The sequence below is a fragment of the Neovison vison genome, chromosome 5, assembly GCF_020171115.1.
Source record: "Neovison vison isolate M4711 chromosome 5, ASM_NN_V1, whole genome shotgun sequence".
Classification (NCBI taxonomy): Eukaryota; Metazoa; Chordata; class Mammalia; order Carnivora; family Mustelidae; genus Neogale; species Neogale vison.
Genome location: NC_058095.1, coordinates 33247450 through 33267700, shown reverse-complemented (window position 1 = coordinate 33267700; position 20251 = coordinate 33247450). Strand labels below are relative to the sequence as shown.

Here is a 20251-nt window from a genome sequence, read left to right as displayed (position 1 = left end):
CTTCCTGGGGCTTGCATCTGCCTTCACTCCCTCTCCACCCACCCTATCTGTGCCCGTGACTCCTGTCACCCCCGCCCTCCACGCTGGTCTTTCTGGGGAGGTCTCTGCAGAGTCTGGAGCCAGGAAGCCACCATGCCCCGCAGGGAGAGGAGCGCGCAGGGCAGCGCCTGCCACAAGGTCCAGTCTTGCTAACAGTGATCAGGAGGGAACGGCCTAGACCCCTATGGGGTGGGAGGAAGAGAGGTTTTGAGGCCCTGAGCCAAGTCGGTGTTAGAATCACCCTACCTACTTGCTGCCCCCTGCACAGGCGCCTCCATGAAGGCACCAGCTTGGTCCAACCTCTTAGTAGCTCTGGGGGAGGCTGCCCAGCGACAGTGGCACCAACGTGGGGGTCACCGATCAACAGCAGCCTGTACCCCATCTGGGCATCCATGCCTGTTAGGACCACAGCGGTGGCTAAAGTGGGCGCCCCACCCCCGCCCCCGGCCTGGGCTCTCCTGCCCTCACCCCAGGGACGCTTCCAGCAGTTGGGTTTCTGTTTCAACTTGCCCAGATGTGCCCTGCCCCCCACCCAGGGCTGGAAGTGAGTGTGGGTGCGGTGGGGAGGAGGTAGGAAATCAAGCCTCCCACTCTTCCCCTTTTGTCTTACGGATTACATTCTTTTTCTTTCTTTCTTTCTTCCTTCCTTTTTTTTTTTTTTTGAAGATTTTATTTATTTATTTGTCAGAGGGAGAGAGAGAGAAAGGAAGCATACAAGCAGGGGGAGCAGCATGCGAAGGGAAAAGCAGACTCCCCACTGAGCAGGGAGCAGGATGTGGGACTGGATCCCAGGGCCCTGGGATCAGGACCTGAGCTGAAGGCAGCCGCTTATCCAACTGAGCCACCCAGGTGTCCCTTATCCCTTAAATTCTTAAAGCAGATGTGTCAAAGGCAGAGTTTCCTAGCCCCTCCAGGGAGCTGGGATTCATTGATAGATGGTGAAAGGCGCTGGTGCTGGGGTTCAGGGAAAACAAAAATGAGCAAGTATTTCCTGGACACTCATGTGGTATGAGACTCGGTGCCAGGCGCCCTGCCAGGACCCCAGCAGGACCAGGAAGGCAAAGGCGGATAGGGCTCAGGAGCGGGCTGCAAGCAGAGCTGATTGGCCGCACCTCCTGCAGACTACACACATTGTGGGAGCTCCGGGGGTGGAGGCCAACCCCGGCTCCGACTGCTGCTCCCTCCGGCACCCTCCTGCCAACCTGCCTTGCAACCTAGGTGTACAGAATTCATTTCACCGCTGCCCGCTCTCCTGCCCAGAAACCTTATGTTTCCTAACCACGCCGAGGCCAGATGCCTGCCATTCCCTGGGGGAAATCACAATTTCATTAATGCCAACGTATCCATTTTCTATGGACATTGGGGTTACTTCCATTTAGGGAACGACCACGTAGGTGTTTTCTCTCTACAAAAACCAGCACAGTTCAGCATCCAGATGTGGTAGCACTAACCTTTCTATTCACACACCTGTTAGGTCCTACCTTACCACACAACCCATTTCCCCAAATATAAAGAATTCAGCCCATTATCCTGGCCTTTGGAATGGGTACAGAAAGAATTATCCAACTTGTCTTCCGAATCATAGATGAAAATTATTCTAGGACTTTCTGCAACCTGATAGTTGTAAGGAGACAGCAAGAGAGCCAATGAAACATCCAGAATTTTCTACAGCAAAGGGGAAGGTCGACAACTCAGGGAACACTCAAGTCTTGGTTTTTATATGGAGACTTCATGGTCACTGCTAAGATCCCCAGCTGAAATGATACCCCTTGAGTTCCCGGCTTAGGACTCTTCAGAATACAGGACCAGCCCCAGCAGTCCTGTGGGCCCCTGTCTAAGACACTGGTTTAATGAAGCCATAATCCATGCATTTGATGAGGCATTCCCGGGCTGTCTGCACCACTGCCGCCTTCTTCTCATCTGGCTCTTGTTTGCCCACGACAGTCAGGATCTCCAGCAGCTCACTCTCCACCAGCTTCTTGGCCAGCTCAGCGTCAGCGGCCAGCAGGTTGTAGGCAATGACCAGGCCCCGGTGCTGGACTGACAGCCGGTCATGCAGGCAAAGTCGCTGCAGGATCTCCAACCACTGCGTTGTCTGGAGGGGAGACGTAGATAAAGAAGGATTAGAGAAATCAGGGGAGGGATTGTGGTTGGACATTTGGGACAAGAGAAACAGAAGGCAAGCACATATTTGGTTATGTGTATGGGACTCAGCCTACGCCTACCTGAGCCCACTGGGACTAGCTGGCAGATATTCTCCTCCTTACCAGAGCCAGGGCAGGAATCCAAAAACTAGAAGGAACTTGACATAATCCAATCGCTTTCATTTTATAAGTGGAGGAACTGAGGTCTAGGAAGGGGAAGTAACTCAGCTATGAGCACACATATGAAAATAGTAGAGAATAAACACCCAAATGTCCATTTATTTTTTAAGCATCAGAGAAGCAAAGGGACAGGCCCACTGCACGCCTGATTGGAATGGGGATAAAGTGTGTTCAGAATGGAGGATTCTAACACGGGCACAGGGCCAATGCCTGCTTCTGCCAACCTAAGTGCCCTTAGAGATATGAGCTCCAGGCATGCCCGGGGCTTGCACTCTACTCGTCCTGACTACCAGTGGAATTTACACTGGAGTCTGGAGTATAGCCTCTCCTCCATCCCTCCTCCCCATTCCCAGTTGTGAAGGAGCCCAACTACAGTGCATGGAGAAGACAGGACTCTAGACCATCTGATCACCCCAAGAGTCAGAGTTGGAGCTAAGAACAGAACCAGGAGGCTTGACTCTTACCATATTCAACAGACATGAGCAGCAGAGTAGCATCATTACTGGTCTGGGTTTTGGAGTTCAGGGTTCAGGTCCCAGATTAATCACTTAGCAAATATGATTTTATTTTTTTTTTAAAGATTTTATTTATTTATCAGAGAGAGAGAGGGAGAGAGACGGAGCACAGGCAGACAGAATGGCAGGCAGAGGCAGAGGGGGAAGCAGGCTCCCTGCTGAGCAAGGAGCCCGATGTGGGACTCGATCCCAGGACCCTGGGACCATGACCTGAGCCGAAGGCAGCTGCTCAACCAACTGAGCCACCCAGGCGTCCCGCAAATATGATTTTAGATCAGTTTTTTGACCTCCTTGTCTCAGGAGCCCCTCCGTCATGTGGCATACCTACTTATTCACATTGTGGTGGTTTAGTGATATAGTGCATGGACAGAGCTTAGCACAGGGGCTGGAGCATAGTAAAAGCTCAACAGAGAAGCAGACAGAGATGATGATTTTAGCCACTAATCCAAGGATTTCCCCTTTGCTTCCTCATACCTGTTACCTCATCCTCCATGTGTCAACAGGGACAGCTTCCTACATGCACCACTCACAGACGGGGAGGCAGGTACAGAGGGGAAGGTTTCATGCTGACGGGTAATATAACGGGTCCCATGCCACTGCTCCCAGGCACAGAAATGTAGCTAAGATTTCAGAGCCCCTCAGGAAGAAGGAAGAAGTGTCCAGGAGAGGGTCAGCAATCCTGAAGGACGCCAATCCCTTCCCAACTACCTGGTGGAGTGGCCTTGAGCTGGTTACGTTTCTGCTCTGTTTTCCTCTCTGGTCAGTAGGGATAATAATAACCTCACCCACCACCCAGGGCTGTTGGGAGGTTGGAAGAACTTCATAAACGTAAACATTCCGAGCAGCTCCTAAAGCCCAGGAAGTGAGCAAGTCAGAGTGCCCCGTGGGAGTCTGTCGGCAGAAGTCCTGAACCAGTTACTTCCGCAGAGGCCACTTTAGGGCAGCGGGTTTCAAAGTGTGGTGCCAGGCCGAAAGCACCCCACCTAACCTACTGAAGTATTTTCGCCAGCCCTCTAGGTGACTCACACACCTTACAATTTTGAGAAACTTGACTTAGGGGGAAATGCCAAACCCCAGGGACCAACCAGGAAGAGCTACATCTGGCAGAAAGACCTTTCTCTTGTTCTCTTGTGCGGACAACATAAGCACTGGTGCAACTCAGAGAAGATGTGCGTGCACATGCACACACACACACACACACACACACACACACACCCCTTAAACTGACCATTAAAAAGAGCCTGCCGGGGCAGGGAACCTGTGTGACTCAGTGGGTTAAGCACCCAACTCTGGATTTCAACTCAGGTCATGATCTCAGGGTCATGAGATCGAGCCCCACCTTGGCCTCCCTGCTCAGTGGGGAGTCTGCTTGAGGTTCTCTCTCTCCCTCTCCCTCCCCACTGCATGCACACTCTCTCTAAAATAAATAAATAAATCTTTTAAAAATATAAGTAAGAGCCTGCCTTTAAAGCAGACTTAAGGGGTGCCTGGGTGGCTCGGTGGGTTAAGCCGCTGCCTTCGGCTCAGGTCGTGATCTCAGGGTCCTGGGATCGAGTCCCGCATCGGGCTCTCTGCTCAGCAGGGAGCCTGCTTCCTCCTCTTTCTCTCTCTGCCTGCCTCTCTGCCTACTTGTGATCTCTCTCTGCCAAATAAAATAAAATCTTAAAAAAAAAAAATTAAAAAAAAAATAAATAAAGCAGACTTAAGTACACGTGAACGTGTTTTTTGCCTTCCGTGGAGCTGATGCTCACAAACTAAGTTCAGTTCAGTGAAATGAAGACATTTTCATTTGGCAACGCCATGTTCACGATGGCACTTATGCCACTTTGCTGAGACAGCCATGGTCCCACCAAAGGATCTGAGCATCACGTTCACATAAGAGGGTCTGCCATGTCTTTGCCAAACCACAAGCTCCCTACGGTACCCCCACAAGTCCATGGCCTTCTTGGGGAGCTTGGGGGGCCCACAGCAGTAGTTAGTGTTAGTGTGTTCCTCCTTGTTATCATTCTGAAGTCCTGAGTCATAAGCACCACCGAAGTCACTGGGTGAAACTACAGTGGGAGGAACCCAAGTTAGCTCACATGGGGCGTCCCCACGATGGATGTAAGGGATTGCGTAGACCCTCCTTCTAAGCTGGGAGGAACAGATACCCAGGGCCTGGGGAGTGTTAGCACAGAGGCTGGTCTCCCCACAGAGGATCACGCAAGGCAGTCCCCCTCCTGCCCCTGGGACCTGCTCTCACCACTTGGGTCATCTTGAGGCACAGTTTCTTATGAGTTGCCGTCAGCATGGCCAGTGCCCCTGCGGCTGCGTTCTGCAACTTGTCGTCGTCCTCCCCGCAGAGCAGCACTATCAGCTTCAGCCGGTCATTCCCATCAGCCAGGAACCTCTCCTGTACCTATGGGGGGGGAGGGTTTACATGGCTCAGAGAAAAATGCCCCCCCCCCCCGCCAGCCTGGAAAGGGAAAGAAGCGTCTGAAGCCATGTTCTCTGACCCAAAATTCTTCAGAGCTTTCTTTTGAGCAGCTCTCCCTGTCACCTCCTCCAGGAAGTCTCCTCTGATTAGCTGGATAAAGAGGCTATAAACTCCTCCGGGTACAAAGTTAAAGAGAGTCAGGGTTTCTCCATACAGCATCTGCCACCACCCCTGTTTGCGTTCAGCTACCTGCACCAGGGAAAAGGGCAGGCACACACCCATGAATGGGAGATGTTGCCCAAAGAGCGGTGTTTCTCTTCCCTTTGAGGAAGGCTGGTATGTTTCTCCCACAACAGATGGGCCTCCAGGGTCTGCCTTAAAATGGCTTTGCAGTCCCTGAAGGCAGCGAAATTGGGCAAGAGAAGGAAACTGATGGAGAGCTGCTGTGCCATTCAACAGGAGAGCGATTAGCTTCCTATGTACCCTAAACCAGGAGACGAGGCTCCTAGGGCCCAGTGCCTTGACGTGTCTCAGAGGTCACTGGTCCCCACCACCACCACCACCTGCTCCATGGTAAAATCTGGTTGATCAAATTTAAGGGCATTTTGTTGGGTCGGGTTTCCTAGAAGTGGAGCTCTAAGGCAAACTGCCCAGGATATGACCCCACCCCCTGTATCTCCCTGAAGCTGGAGCAGTGGTCCTCAAAGGCGAGAGGATGGCAGAGATGGTCAGTGCAAGGGCACAGTGGTAACTAGGAAGCAGATACCCCAAAAGGACTACATTCCCCATCTCTCGCATGTAGATGTGGCCATAAACTAGTTTCGTCATGGAAACTAGTTTATCACACATGGAGTGATAGGTATCACTGCCAGGCCACCATGGTGGAGAACTATAGGTGCCTTTCCTGTGGTCTCTCTCCCCATTCAAATGGAGATCACTCCCATAGTGGCAGACAGGGAGACAGTTCTTGGTTGGGGTGTGGGGCGCAGATAATTCTTGATGGCCAAAGAAGCCTGGATCCAAGTCATTGCCTAGAAGGAAGCCACCGGGGGCGCCTGGGTGGCTCAGTGGGTTAAAGCCTCTGCCTTCGGCTTGGGTCATGATCCCAGGGTTCTGGAATGGAGCCCCAGAGTCCTGGAATCGAGCCCCAGAGTCCTGGGATTGAGCCTTGCTTTGGGCTCTCTGCTCAGCAGGGAGCCTGCTTCCTCCTCTCTCTCTGCCTGCCTCTCTGCCTACTTGTGATCTCTGTCTGTCAAACAAATAAATATAATCTTAAAAAAGAAGAAGAAGGAGGAGGAGGAGGAAGACACTGGATCCAAATGTGAGCAGAAGTGATATGAGTGAGAAATGAATTTCTATCCTGTTGGGAGCACTGCTTATTTAGATGTTCCCAGGGGAAGCCTGCTCCCCCTTTCCATTGTCCCTCCCCTACGCTTCCTTTGGATACACTCCCTTCTTCCGCAAGGCTGCCAGCTCCCCAGGTCAGTCTCAGGCCAGCTCCCTGATAAATCCTGTCTTTTTATTTTATTTTAATTTTCTTTCATTTTACTTCAACAGCCTTTTGTGGAAGATCCAAGACCTTGAGTTAAGAATTGAGAGAAAAGATGGGTGCCTGGGTGGCTCAGTGGGTTAAGCCGCTGCCTTCGGCTCGGGTCATGATCTCAGGGTCCTGGGATCGAGTCCTGCATCGGGCTCTCTGCTCTGCAGGGAGCCTGCTTCCTCCTCTCTCTCTCTCTGCCTGCCTCTCTGCCTACTTGTGATCTCTCTCTGTCAAATAAATAAATAAAATCTTTAAAAAAAAAAAAAAAAGAATTGAGAGAAAAGAGAAAAGGTCTCCCACTCAGCCCTACATGAAGGCCCATAAAGGCCACTTAGCCTGGCCCTCATGTTCATGAAGGGCCTCGGATTTGGCCCTGTTGTTACCTCTGAGAGGTTATATCTACAGGCTTGGCAGTTCTGGCAGGACAGAAAGAAGACACTCATTTACCATGTGATTATAATTTCTCCCCATTACTGCACCATAAGGCCATTGGCATTGTTCTGAATTCATTTTATTTTTATAAATCCTGTAATTCCTCTGTGAAGAACACAGTTATAGTGCATTACAGTTTCCATGGAAACAGCAACAGTTCATTAGATGTTAACATTTAAAATATCCTAAAATTGTTTATATCTGTGTTTGCTTTTCCTCATTTTTTAACACATGTGGAGCTTTGATAAAATGTAAGTGATCTAGCTTCTTTTGGTCTCTAAGAGGCCCTGGTCTTATATCCTTCTCTGCTATGAGAAGATTATTATTCAGACATGAAGAATTTAGGAAAATGGTGTCTTCCATGTCCCCAGCTCAAGCTAGGGGTCAATCCCCCAGCTAGGAACAATAGTATTTTGTGTGCTTTTCCTTTGTCTCCTTGGTGCATGTATTCCTCTCAGGATCCCTACAGGGAAGGGGGCTGCAAGCCAGGAGAGATACAGGGGTTCCTGGGTTCTCCGGCAAAATGCTACCTTAGTATGACTGTAACCCCCAATCTCATGTCAGGCCCTGCCCTGTGGCTTGGCTTGCCCTGCCGAGGTCACTCCCCGCCCCCCTCCTGAGCCCACTCCCCCTCCCCCCGAGCCAGCCCCTTTCTCCCGAGCCCGCCTCACCTCCTTGTTCACCACCATGTTGCACATGCATTCTGTGGCCGCCTGCCGCAGCTGGTCATGATTCTCGAACATGTAGTTTTCAATGTCTGGCAAGGCCCTCTCCTTAAAAATCTTCTGTCTAGGGTGTGAGAGGTGGGGAACGGAGGCCACTGAGTCCTTAGGGAGGAGCATTTGGAGTTTGTGGCCACCCAAGGGCCATTCCACCCTGTTGGTGGTTCCCTCCCACATCCTCAGCCAGCGTGATTTGGATGACATCGATACCAGCTCCAGGGAGGGCACCAATAGGCATAAACTAAATGACAGTATAGCATCCTGGCCATAGCCAAGGGGTCTGGGATGAACATGTCACCAGGCTGGAGAGTCTTCTGCAGAGAGAAAGTCTTCTTTCTCTCCTGCTGGACATGAAGCCAACAAGATGTGAGGTCTGGAATGACCCCTGTGATCATGACAGAAGGGAAGAGCCCATTTGAGAATTAAGACGACACAGGCGGGAGAAGTGGACAGAAGTAGGAAAGCGGGAAGTAGGAGGAACCGTAGAGAAGAAAGAAAGTAGGGAAGTGGGAAAGCTTTGTTAATGCCTGCATCAAGCCACACCTGCATCTGGTCACCCCAGACTTTTATTTACATGAGTCACTAAATTCCCTTTATGCTCAAACCAGCTGCAGTTGAGTTTTCTGCCCCTTGCAACTAAAAAAATCACAACCCAATTCTCTCCCCATCCCCTTGTTCCCAAGAAGGAATTCCCACCATCCACCTGGGTATTTTTTTTTTTTTTTTTACTACTTTAGTCAGAAAGAACTGCCTTGATAATCTCCTTCGTCTTCACACATTCACTATGTGCAAACTCAAATCCCTCCCACTTCAGGTTTCTACCCACTGCCTTTGATCCTGTCCTCAGAGGAAGCATATTCTCTATGTGAAACTTCCTCCAAATCCTTTCTGGGGTGACTCTCTCCACCCCCAACCCTCCCTCCCCACCCCACTCACCGGAGTTTGTCACTCCGCCCAGACAGATTGGTGAGGCCCAGGAGAGCCTCGTAGTTCTGGAGCCCATCCCTCTGTGTGTCCAGGAGACTCACGAGGGGCCGGACCACTTCATACACCTGCATGGAAGAGTCAAGGAGTGGGTCGGGCAGAAAGCATGTACCCGCAGACCCTACCATTTACAGGTGCTCCGCTTTAGAATTCCCAAAGTGCTTTCCCACTCATGGTCCGATGCAGCTTCCACGATGATCCTGAGAGTCAGGATTATTTCCCTTACTTTGCAGACGAGATAACCCTGGTGTCTAAGAGGACAGTCCCATTAAGTCAGAGGCAGAGCCAAGCCTGGAGTCCAGGCACCTCCAACTTACTGCCCTCTCTGGGATGGCACCATGCCCCCTCCCAGGCCAGGGGTAGGGTGACAAGGGGAAAGGCCCCTAGGAACACGGAGACTCTTCCCATTGCCCCATCCCACCCACCCCAGCACCTGGCACCCACCCGTTCCCCCGGGAAGGCAATGTCTGGATTAGAGACGGCGGCGATCTTGGCCAGAGCATGGGCTGCCTTCACCTTGCCCACATCTGTGCCCTCCAAGGCCAGGGGGATCAGCGCCTGCAAGAGAAGGCACGGTCACTCCTCTGACACAGACATCCAGAGACCTCTCCTCCCATCCTCCCTCTCCAGCTGCTGTCTGTCTCTATAATGCAAACAAGCCTGGAGCATCACAGAAAACAATTAACTACAGACCCACAGACTCACACCCCTGCTTCCTGGCACGTCTCGTCTCCACTTACACTCGCCACCGCCCATCCACACTGCTGGTTTTGGGGGAAATAAATGGAGCAACACACTGACTTTTTCCTCCCTGACTGCAGTCAAACCTAATCATAACGGCAGCCACTTAACTGAGCAGCTACTATGAGCCAAAACTTTAAGTGTATTTTCTGTAACCCTTGTGACATTCTGCAAAGCGATTGTGCAATTCCCTCCACCCATTTTACATACAAAACTAGCTTGGGGAGATTGAGTAATCTGCCCAAAGTTATGCAGCTGAAAAGGGGACAAGCAAGGACTCAAAGCCCAATCTTCTGCAGCGAAGTCCACAGTTCATGCACCTGTACCATGCCTCCTTCCAACAGCAAGGAGGAAAAATGGGATTCCACACCCTAAAATCGGGCAGAAGTTAGTTTGGGGCCATGAGCACAGACAGGACAGATACCTAAATAGCAGTATTCCAGGAGGTTGGGTTGGGGCATGGGGTACATTATTCTTGGGTCAGGCAGAGCATGTGCGCACACACATGTGCTCCTCCCCAGTGGATCACCTTCTAGGATGGCAAATCTTATCCCACCAATTACCTTGCCACCGCCTTGAGCCACAATGGTTCCTCGGTCTTTGGGGTTATCACAGAGGGCCAGGAATACCCTGTAGAGCAAGGATGAAGGACACATAATGTGCACCCTTCCCAGGCATTGGCAGGCCAGCCACTCAGACCCAGTGAAGCCCTGGAAAGTGCTGCACCTGCCCCAGCATTAGCCACCTTGGCCAGACATTGCCATGACTACAAGGAGCTGGGGAGAAAGTGAAGCCAGGTGAGGGGAAGCAGGTAACCAGGAGGGACAGTGACCTCTTTCCACCCAGTGCAAATGCCTACCTGTGACACCTGTCCTACCACATCGCTTTTCAATGTTGATCCCCTTCTGTCTCCTCTCCAGGCCCGCCAATGGCTCGTTCACTCATTTACCACCCGCTGCCACCTTTATTCCCCCACAGCCTCCTGCCCCCAGGCCCCTCACACCCCAGCCCTGGCCCGCTGCAGCCCCACCTGGCCAGCAGCTCTTTGGTCTGGTCGGTGAGGATGGCACTGTCCGCTTTCACCATGCAGGCCAGCGCGGAAGTGACCCCAGCCTTCAGAAGCCGCTTCACACGAATATCTATGAAGTCCTTCTTGTCCTGGGGAGAAGGAAGGGTGGCAATGGGGAAGGAGACTGGGCACCAGGCCAATCTGCATGGCAACTAAAGATGGTGTGTTTCTGACTGCTAGTGGCAGGCTGAATAATGGCCCCCAAAAATGTCCACGTCCTAATCTGCAGAACCTGTGACTCGTACTTTACATGGCAAAAAAAGGAAATTTGCAGCTAGGATTAAATCAGGGATCTTGAGACAGGGAGATAATCCTGGATTATCTGATAACCCCAAGCTTCTCAATGAGAGGGAGGCAGGAGGGTCAGAGTTAATAGAAGAAGATGTGACAATAGAAGCAAGAGTTTGGAGTGATTTAAGGTCACTAGTCAGGGAAGATGACTTCTAGAAGCTGAAAGAGACAAGGAAACAGATTATCTTCTTGGAGCCTCCAGAAGGAACCAGCCTTAGTGACCCCCTTGACTTTGGCCCAATGGGACTGATTTTAGACTTCTAACTTGGAAATAGGTCACCCATGGAAGTTTTTTAAAACTGGAAGAAGACAAATTTGTGTTGTTTTAGGCCATTATGTTTGTGCTAATTTGTTACCGCAGTAATTCGAAACTCATATACTCTTCCAGATTCCCTTTGCCAAGGGGGTGTCCGGCATGTTCTCCTCTTCCTTGCTCCCTTCCCCCACTCCCAGTACAGAGCCGGAGCAGCTGGTGTGGCAAGAAAATCAGCCCAATATAACATAATTTAAAAAAAAAATCTGTTTCAAAGTAAAAAAAAAAAAAAGGAAGAAAGAATAAAAAAATCATCCCAAAGATTCTTCATTCACAGAAAAGTGAAATCAAAGAGATCATCCAAAACACTAGATGACTCATCGATTACTTTTTTTTTGCAAAAGGTTAGCTTTTTATTCGGGGGGGTGCTGGGAGACTTAGGCAGGAGGAGGAGGGGATAGGGAGCAGATAAAGTTGACAAAACAATGGATTGGATTGTGCTGGAAATCTGAAGTCAGCCCCAGAGTTGAACAGTCTCTACAGATAATTCTGGAAGTGACTGGGAAGAGGTTGGTAGTCATGGGCAATCTCTAGAAGCCACGTTTGAAATTTACAGCAGCAGAAAATGCTATATGCTCTTGCCTGTATGAGCCACTATGCAGCTTTAAAAACTGATTCCGAGGGGCGCCTGGGTGGCTCAGTGGGCCTTCAGCTCAGGTCATGATCCCAGGGTCCTGGGATGGAGCCCCACATCAGGCTCTCTGCTCAGCAGGGAGCCTGCTTCTCTCTCTCTCTCTGCCTGCCTCTCTGCCTACTTGTGATCTCTGTCTGTCAAATAAATAAATGAAATCTTTAAAAAAAAAAAAACTGATTCCGAGAATGACACAGCAGGTGACAGGGAATAAGAAGGGCACTTGTCGTGATAAGCACCTTGTGTTATACAGAAGTGTTCAATCGGTAAATTCTAATCCTGAAACTAGTATTACACTGTCAACTAACTGGGATTTAAATAAAAACTTAAAAAAAAAAAGAATGGCATAGCAATATAGAAAACACCTCAACTATTTTCCCAAAACTGGGCACAAAATGATAACAACATTCTGATTACAACTATGAAAAGAAGAAAGATGCGCAGAGAAAAACAGCCTCTGGTAGGCAATATAATACACCAAAATGCTGATAGTGGTCAGGGGGAAGTAATGTCACTGTGCGTGGTCGTGTTCTTTCCTCTGCTGTCCACCTTTTTGTTTGCTTTGCGATGTGTTATATATTACTCTGACCATTAGAAAAAAATCTTCATCTTTTACGGGCTGGAAATACGATGCATATACATTCGTATTTAAACCACATACAAAACACACCCCCGAGGGCAGGGAATCTCTGGGGAGGCCTCCGAGGGGATCTGTGACATCTGGGCTACTGTTGACTGGCTGGCATCTCTCACCCCTCATTATTCCTACTTAGCACCCACATCCCCAAATCCAGGAAACGAAATTTCTGTAAGTGTTGGACACACGAAATACAGTCTGATATCCATGAAACCAACCACATACATTACAAAACGTCCATCATGGCTCCACTTGATTTTCAGATGATAAATAGTCTCACCCCCCACCCCACAAAAAAACATTAGACCTAAATGGGCGGGGAATGAATGCCACTTAGTGGGGGAAATTTAGCCACGATCCTCTTCAGTCTCTCTGTGTCCTATGCCAAGTCCTCGCAAACACACAGAGCACCCAGACGTGCCTGTCTTTCCGTGCACCTCTCTGGCAGCCTGGTGGCACAGACCCCTCCAGCATCATCCCTAACCCACCTTAGGGTGCTCCTCGGGCACGTGCTGCTTGGAGAACTTGGCAAGCTGCACCAGCTCGGGGATGACCTCCTTGACATCGTAGCTGTTGGTGCAGTTCACCAGGGTGGTTGCCACGGAGTACAGGACGGTCTTGTCAGAGGTCTAGAGTCACAGGGTAGGGGGTCAAGGAGGAGTAAGGCGGAAAGGAAACTTGAGAACTAGTCTCTGCTTCCAAGACAGCTCCCGGCCTGGCCGGTGCCACCCAGCTTGGAGAAGAGCAAGTGGCAGAAGAGGGAGGAGGGAGGAGGGCTCTACCTGGGCAGGGTGGGCAGAACCAGCTACAGGACCCCTGAGAGCATGGGTGAGGGCCCCCTGAGTGCACAGCGTACTCTGTGCCTCTTTCAAAAGCCCACTCTGTCAGTCACGCTTTGCCATGGGGGCCAGGTAGGAGCGGGACACCTCTGGTCTGACCCCGGTGGAAAATCCCTCCCTCCCCTCCTCCCTTTGGGGGTGGAAAAGAGCCAGGGCATTAGTCCAGCAGAGGAGGGAAGGAGTCTGGGAAGCCCTGGGAAGGAAGGAGTAGCCCAGAAGGGCTAGGCACTGCCTCTCAGTCCAAGACCTCACTCCCTGAGGGTCCCAGGGAAAAAAACCATCCTCTTGTTTATCTTCCTGCTGCCTGGAAGCTATGAGGAGTCATGAGCCCATTTTATGATCAGGTAAAATGAGGGCCAGATAGGGGAAATAACCAAACTGGTTGACACGGGCAGGAGGGCCAGAACCGGGATGAAGACACAGGAATCTCATTTCCCAGGTTCAGCAGAGGCCCCGTAAGCCTGAACCCGGGAGACCTTTCCTGAGGCCCGAGATGAGGGCCATGCTTGCCTTGGCCAGCTCAAACATGGCCTGCAGGGCGGGGATGTCCTGGACAAAGTCGTCTTTGACGTCGGCATCCAGCGTGAGGTAGGCCAGACCCTCCACGGCCCATCGCCGGGTCTGGGTGTCTATGGACGCATTGCACAGCCACCTGGAAATTGGGGGGAAGAGTGCTGGGCGTGGTCCCGGGGCTCGGGTCAAGAGAGTGAAGCCATGTCAGGGTAATGGGGAGTTGGGGGGAGGGGCTTTCACAATGTGAAAGCACATCCCCCAGAGTTGGTGGCGGGCCTGGGGTAGTAGTAGTACTCCCTTACTTGCGACACTGTTTGGCCAGCTTCTCCGTGGACCCTTCCGCAAACTGCCTGAGGGCGTAGTCCGTGCCTCCTGCAGAGCCGAGTTTACAGAGTCCCTGGTGTGGGGGTGGGGAGAGGCTTGGAGAATCAGACACACTTAGGGACAAAAAGCCTTACTCAATCCGGTCCCTGGGGCTGGAACACTTTGTCCCTTTATCTTTGCCAGGAAAAACCTCTATGCCTACTAAAAAACTCACTCAGGTGTCACCTCTTCCAAGACGCCTTCCCTGAGCTCAGCTTCTAGGATAAGGTAGATGCTCACGAAGCTAGAACCCTGCCGCTTTATACGGCCAATTTGGACCCTACTGATGTTTAGTACCTGCTGTTTCGAAGAAAAAGCACAAGACAATACTCATCTTGTCTGAAACTACAACGGTGAAAGTTCTTCTTGCACAAAAACTGGCAAAGAAACCAGACTTGTGGGTAATGAATTCAGAATGCAGAACCTTACCCAAGAGAAAATTTCTCTATTAGGAAAACATGCCTTCCATAAGAGAAAACTCATGATGGCAGAAGCTATAATTAGTTCTTTAAAAAATGATATATCCTCCTTTCTCTCTCTGCCTGCCTCTCTGCCTACTTGTAATCTCTGTCTGTCAAATAAATAAATAAATAAAATTTTAAAAAATGATATACACAGAAAAACACACCAGTGGCTCAAATTGTTGCTGTAATGGTTTACAAGCAAAATAAAAGACCCACGAAAAGACTTTCTGGAAAAATGAAATCAGAAACATTGAAACAGGTGACCTGTGCCGTCCAGAAACTGAGTAAGGACACAAACTGACTTTTTAGAGTCTGCTCTGAAAATACTTGTTGGATAGAAGCTCCTCAGGCTTAGCATGGTTCAAAAACAAGGAGGCAGAAGTGCCCAGGTTACACAGCAGCCCCCCCACCCCGTTCTGAATCTACATTCTCAGGGCTTCCTGCTCATCACCCAGCTTTGCGGGGGGCCCCTGGGTGAGTCCCAGGGCCCCCTACAGTGTGGGCTTCTCGAGGGTAGGGGCCACGCCTCATTCATCCTGGTGTCCCTGGTGCCCGGCGCCGTGTCTGGTACTGACACTCACCACCAGTGTGCGGATCTTGATCTTCTCATTTTTGGTGGTCTTGTAGATCTCTTTGAGCAGGGACACGCCATTGGTGATGATGAAGGTGGCACGGCTGAGCTTGGTGGACGCGTGGATGAGAGCCTCCACGGCCACCAGCTGGTCTACGTCGCGCTCCGAGCCACACAGGGCTACCATCATCTCCATCACACCTTTCAGCCCCAGCAGCTGATTGCCTAGGTCAAAGGGGCCTTGCAGGATCCCTGACACCGTCTGAATGGCAATCACATTCTTGTCCATGTCCTGAGGGTCAAACTTGCCCCTAAAACAGAGGGCAAGGTGGTCAAGGGAACAGGCTGAGTTTGGTGGGAAGAGTATGGGATTTGGGGCAGACAGACCTGAATTCACATCCCAGATCTAACCATTCATGTGCTGTGTGACCTTAGGCAATTCAATGAACCTCTCTGAGCCTTAGCTTCTTGATCTAGAAACCGATGGTAAAGTACTACTACTGATCAGAGTTACAGTGAGGCTAAGTCATAGAACAGACATACCATGGGTTGTGTCCCTAAAAACACACTCAGAAGGATGGGGATTGACATGCAGGAACTTTTTTAGGGAGAGCCCTTGGGATCAGCTCATGCTGGAAAAGGAAAGGAATCATGACTTGGCAGAGGGTCCTGCAATGGGCTACAACTCAGCCAGCATGAAGCCTCAGTCTGTGATGAGGCTTACAGCAGGGAACACATTCCAGAGCTATTTCCAGCTGTGAGGAAGAACAAGTCTTTGGATGCTGGCTGCCCTGGGGAGGATGAAGCTGTCTCCAGCTGAGGGAGGTTCCAAAGAGAGGTTACAAGCGAGAGCTGTCCATGAACGGGCTTCCCAGCAGCTAGGATGTTTAGTGGGACAGTACAGCAACCCTTACAACACAGAAGGGCGTACTGTGGTGCCCAGCACCCAGCATCATCCTCAGTGTGACCAAGTCATGCGGTAGCCTGAACTGCTTACTCTCCTGTCTGGTCCCAGGCCCTCCCCCTAGGAAGAGAGGGGTCTGCCTCGCTCCTGGAAAAGACCATCATCTACTCTACAGCAAAATGTCCGTGTGGGAATAATCAGTCAGGGGTTGCCCTCTCAACTCACTGCACCCACCCCAGCCCCTGCCCCAGCCACTGATGAAGCAGGGTGGCTTATGTCCTTGGGGGTGGTCACCTCAGGTGCCTGTGCTGCAGGAGGTGACCCCACCTGTTCAGGCTCAGTGACTCATTCAGGCAGGAACAAGGCCTGCACAGAGGCAGGCAGGCTGGCTGGGAGGGGCCCTCGTCCCAAAACCTCCGCCCTCCCGAAGCCTGGCTGGGCGACAGTTCCAGGGACTCAAAATTTGGGACCTCATGAGACACTCAGGAAGCTAGTCACAAAAGCCAAAGCTGAGGCAGAGAAAGACCAGAGAAGCCCAGAGGAGCTTTCAGTGAAGCAGTCAGGGCTCCGGGGAAGCTACGGGATTGAGCAGGAGCTGGCAAACTTGGGCTGCTTGGCCAAATTTGGGAGGCTAAGAATGTTTTTTATAGTTTAAAGCATTTTTTGTATGTTTTGTATTGTTTTTTAATATGCAACAGAGGAGTACACATCCCACCAAATGTAAAATATTTACTCTGGCCCTTTAGAAGAAAAGTTTGCTAACTCCTGGAAGGGAGAAAGGAAAAGCAGAACGTCTCCATCCTCCCAAGACTCTCCTGGGATACTTTTTAAATATGTAACTTCCTGAGCCACAGCCCAGACTACCAGTAGAGTCGGGTGGGGTCCCAGAAGTCTGAATAATTTACAAGCACGAGGATCATTGGAATAAAGGTTTAAAAGATGGTGCAGCAGTGAGAGGAGAAGGGAGGGGACACATAAAGAAAAATGACTCAGAGAGAGCATCTGAGTCACAGCGACGGCAGAGTGGTGGTGGGGAGACCAGAACGCCACTATTGAGGGTCCCAGGTTTCTGCCTCGGCTCACTGAGGCCACAGAGTGCTTAAGATCTCAACAGAGCCAGGTCTCCCTCTTGGAGAAGCTGACATTTATTCCTTCAAGTGGGTGCTTATGGTAGGTCTAAAATAAGTCCAAAAATATTTTGACGCTCCTCCATGCAAAAGGTAGAGCCCAACCCTCTCCTCTTAAACGTAGACCCCCCCTGATGGCTTCGCAAAAAGAATGTGGTGGAAGTGATCATGTACAACTTCCAAAGCTAGGTTAGAGAAGACACTGCCACTTCTGCCTTGTTCTCTCTGAATTGTTCGCTCTGAGGAAGCCAGCTACCATGCGGTGTTGATGCTCAAACAGCCCGTGGACAGGGCTACACCGGGAGGAACGGAGGCCTCCTGTCAACCACCAGCACCAGCACGCCAGCCATATGAGTGCGCCATCGTGGAAGCAGATGTCTTCCAGCCCCAGTCAAGCCTTCCGATGACAGCAGCCCAGGCAGACGTGCGACTGTACGCTCCTCAGAGCCCCAAAGCCAGATCCACCCAGCCTAGCCACTCCCAAACAGCGGTTGCATTGTGGAACAATTACTTCAGGCTGCAAAATTTGGGTGTGATTGACTACACAGCCATTGATAACTAACACAGAACGTGATCCCATGAGACTCACGTGATGTACTCCTCACAGATCTTGCGGAAGTGGTCGCGCTCAGGGTCACAGCGCAGGTCATCGTAGAGCTTGTTGATGAGGATAGAGGCCAGCATGCGGGTGTTGTCGGTCAGAGGCAGGCAGGATGGCAGATCCGGAACCTGCCCCACCACCTTCAGGATCTTCCTCAGGCCTGCAGGACAGACGATGGCAGATCTGCTGGGGTCTGTCTGCACAAACACACCATCTTGTTCGGTTGTCTTAACACCAGCTTCTCTCCGGCCTGCTTTCGGCAACACATGCCTTATCCGGAGGGAGGGGCACTGGCACGGGCCGGGAGACCCGCGTTCTCCCCCTGACTCTGCCCCTAGGTGAGCATTTCACCTCCCGCTGTGAGTGGGCCTCTATTTTCACATTTACAAAATTAGGAGAGCTGATCTCCAAGGACCGTACCAGTGCTAACAACCTTCCTCAAATACTATCTAATATTCTCTTTTCCCCATACCTCATCTGTAATGTGGGAACATAGTACCTATCGCAGAGCGTTTGCCTATCCCTTGGATAAATGGAAGAATAAGTGAATAAATAAATTAGCATCTTTTAGGCAATGAATAGTAATCTGAAGGATGCAGTCTTCTCAGAAAGCTCACAGTGCAATAAGGAACAGTCACATAAAGATTACAGTAAGCTGTGAAAAGTGAAAAGGACAGAAGGTGTGAGAAGGACAGAGTGGGGACACCTCAGAGGGGGTAATTTGTTTCAACAAAGAATTGTAGTAAGTTATTCTGAGTGCTTGTTATGTGCCAAGAGCTGCATAACAAAAACCTCCTGGTTAAAAATCGTTATTCCCGTTTTTCAGAGTGGAAAAAAACCAAGACATGGAGGAGTCAAGTAAGTTGCCCCGCTGGCAAGTGACACAGCAAGGACCCTGTCCCAACCACACCTGACTTCAAAGCCCATGATATTAACTGTTATGTTATGCTTGCCTCTGGGACCCCTGAAAGCTCGACTTCAGAGCCAGGTTTTAGGAGTGGCAAGGAGGTGGTCCGACCTCAGCTGGTGCAGGTTAGCAGGAGGAGGAGAACTCAAGGCAGATGCCAGGAGCCATGAAACTCTGGAGGCTGGGAGGGAATTAAAAGCTCTCCCCAGTACATTTTCGGTCCTGCATACTTTGCCACCCACAGAGAAGCACAGGCAGGGCTGGGAGTCACAGGAGAGGGTTGGTGAACCAACCCAACCTCCCTAGTCTGGCTTTCAGAGACAGCCACTGGATACGCCCCCCACCTCCCACCCCACCCCCAACCTCAGCCCCCACGCTGCCTTCTTCCAGTGCTACCCTTGCCTTGAGCATTTCATTCCTCTTCTGCTAAAACCCTCTGGACCTCGTCCCCATCCATCACTGCCCCTCCCTGAACTCAAAAGCTCCCTTGAGGTGGGACGTTCCAACGGCTGCCCTGGTCCGAGTCTCCCAGACCAGCCAGTAAAGGAGCTCCTCCACAAGGCAGCTTCTCACGAGTGTAACAGGATCCACGAGTCCACATTATTTTTACCCAAGAGCACTTTATTTCAGTGCCTTGAATAACAAATATTGCTCCCCACCTGCCCTTCCCATTAACTGTGTGTGGTTGGACCTCGGTCCTAGTGCAGAGAGAAAGAGGTCTGTGGTTCCCCCTTTGAAGTATATGCAGAGAGAACCAGAACTGAGAAGGGGAGGCGGGGTGGGGGAGGGGAGGAGAGGGAGGAGGTTTATAAGCTCTAGAAAAATCTGTTACAGCACACTTTGCTGAGACCTGTGAAAACCAAAACAGTATCAAAAGAAGATACATTTCAAACGGGTGAGAGCTAACCTGAGCCTTTTCAAATGAAGGATGGTCTGTGGCTCTTAACCTTGTGGGAGTTCACCACAGTAGATTATAAAGCCATGGGAATGACTCCCCAACAATTTAATCTGATTTGGGAGTAAGGGTAACACCTGGAGCTGGGCAATTTAGGGACCCTCCACCAGAACCTCATTACTGTGCTTTTTATATAATTCACTTGATGCCCTTTCTCCCTTCTAGAAGGCCCGAGGAGTATGTTGCCAACCACAAGACTTCAGGAACATTACCCCATGGTCAGGGGAGTCCTGTTTTTCTCTGGTATCACCCCCCTTGGTGAGGTAACTCTGCCCAGGTGTTTTCCAGTGTGTTTGGACATTTTCTGGGTTTGTTCAGGTCCTGAATTCAGACCTGTGCCTTGATCTGTATTT

General features: G+C 50.7%; 1 protein-coding gene across 3 annotated transcripts in view; it reads right to left on the bottom strand.

Moving 5' to 3' along the window:
* Positions 1 to 871: 871 nt before the first annotated feature.
* UNC45B (unc-45 myosin chaperone B) overlaps positions 872 to 20251 on the bottom strand; it is a 31015-nt gene continuing 11635 nt past the window's right edge. The window contains exons 8-19 of one of the 3 annotated variants that reach the window (XM_044250487.1): positions 18025 to 18196; positions 15415 to 15715; positions 14309 to 14403; positions 13995 to 14145; positions 13143 to 13283; positions 10744 to 10871; positions 10277 to 10343; positions 9417 to 9530; positions 8925 to 9040; positions 7938 to 8055; positions 5121 to 5276; positions 872 to 2134 (exon numbers count right to left, since the gene is read on the bottom strand). In XM_044250487.1, the coding sequence (XP_044106422.1) occupies positions 1874 to 2134; positions 5121 to 5276; positions 7938 to 8055; positions 8925 to 9040; positions 9417 to 9530; positions 10277 to 10343; positions 10744 to 10871; positions 13143 to 13283; positions 13995 to 14145; positions 14309 to 14403; positions 15415 to 15715; positions 18025 to 18196 (1820 nt within the window). In that variant the 3' untranslated portion in view covers positions 872 to 1873. The remainder of the gene's footprint in view (positions 2135 to 5120; positions 5277 to 7937; positions 8056 to 8924; positions 9041 to 9416; positions 9531 to 10276; positions 10344 to 10743; positions 10872 to 13142; positions 13284 to 13994; positions 14146 to 14308; positions 14404 to 15414; positions 15716 to 18024; positions 18197 to 20251) is intronic. The other 2 variants (XM_044250488.1, XM_044250489.1) reach the window with 2 other exon arrangements.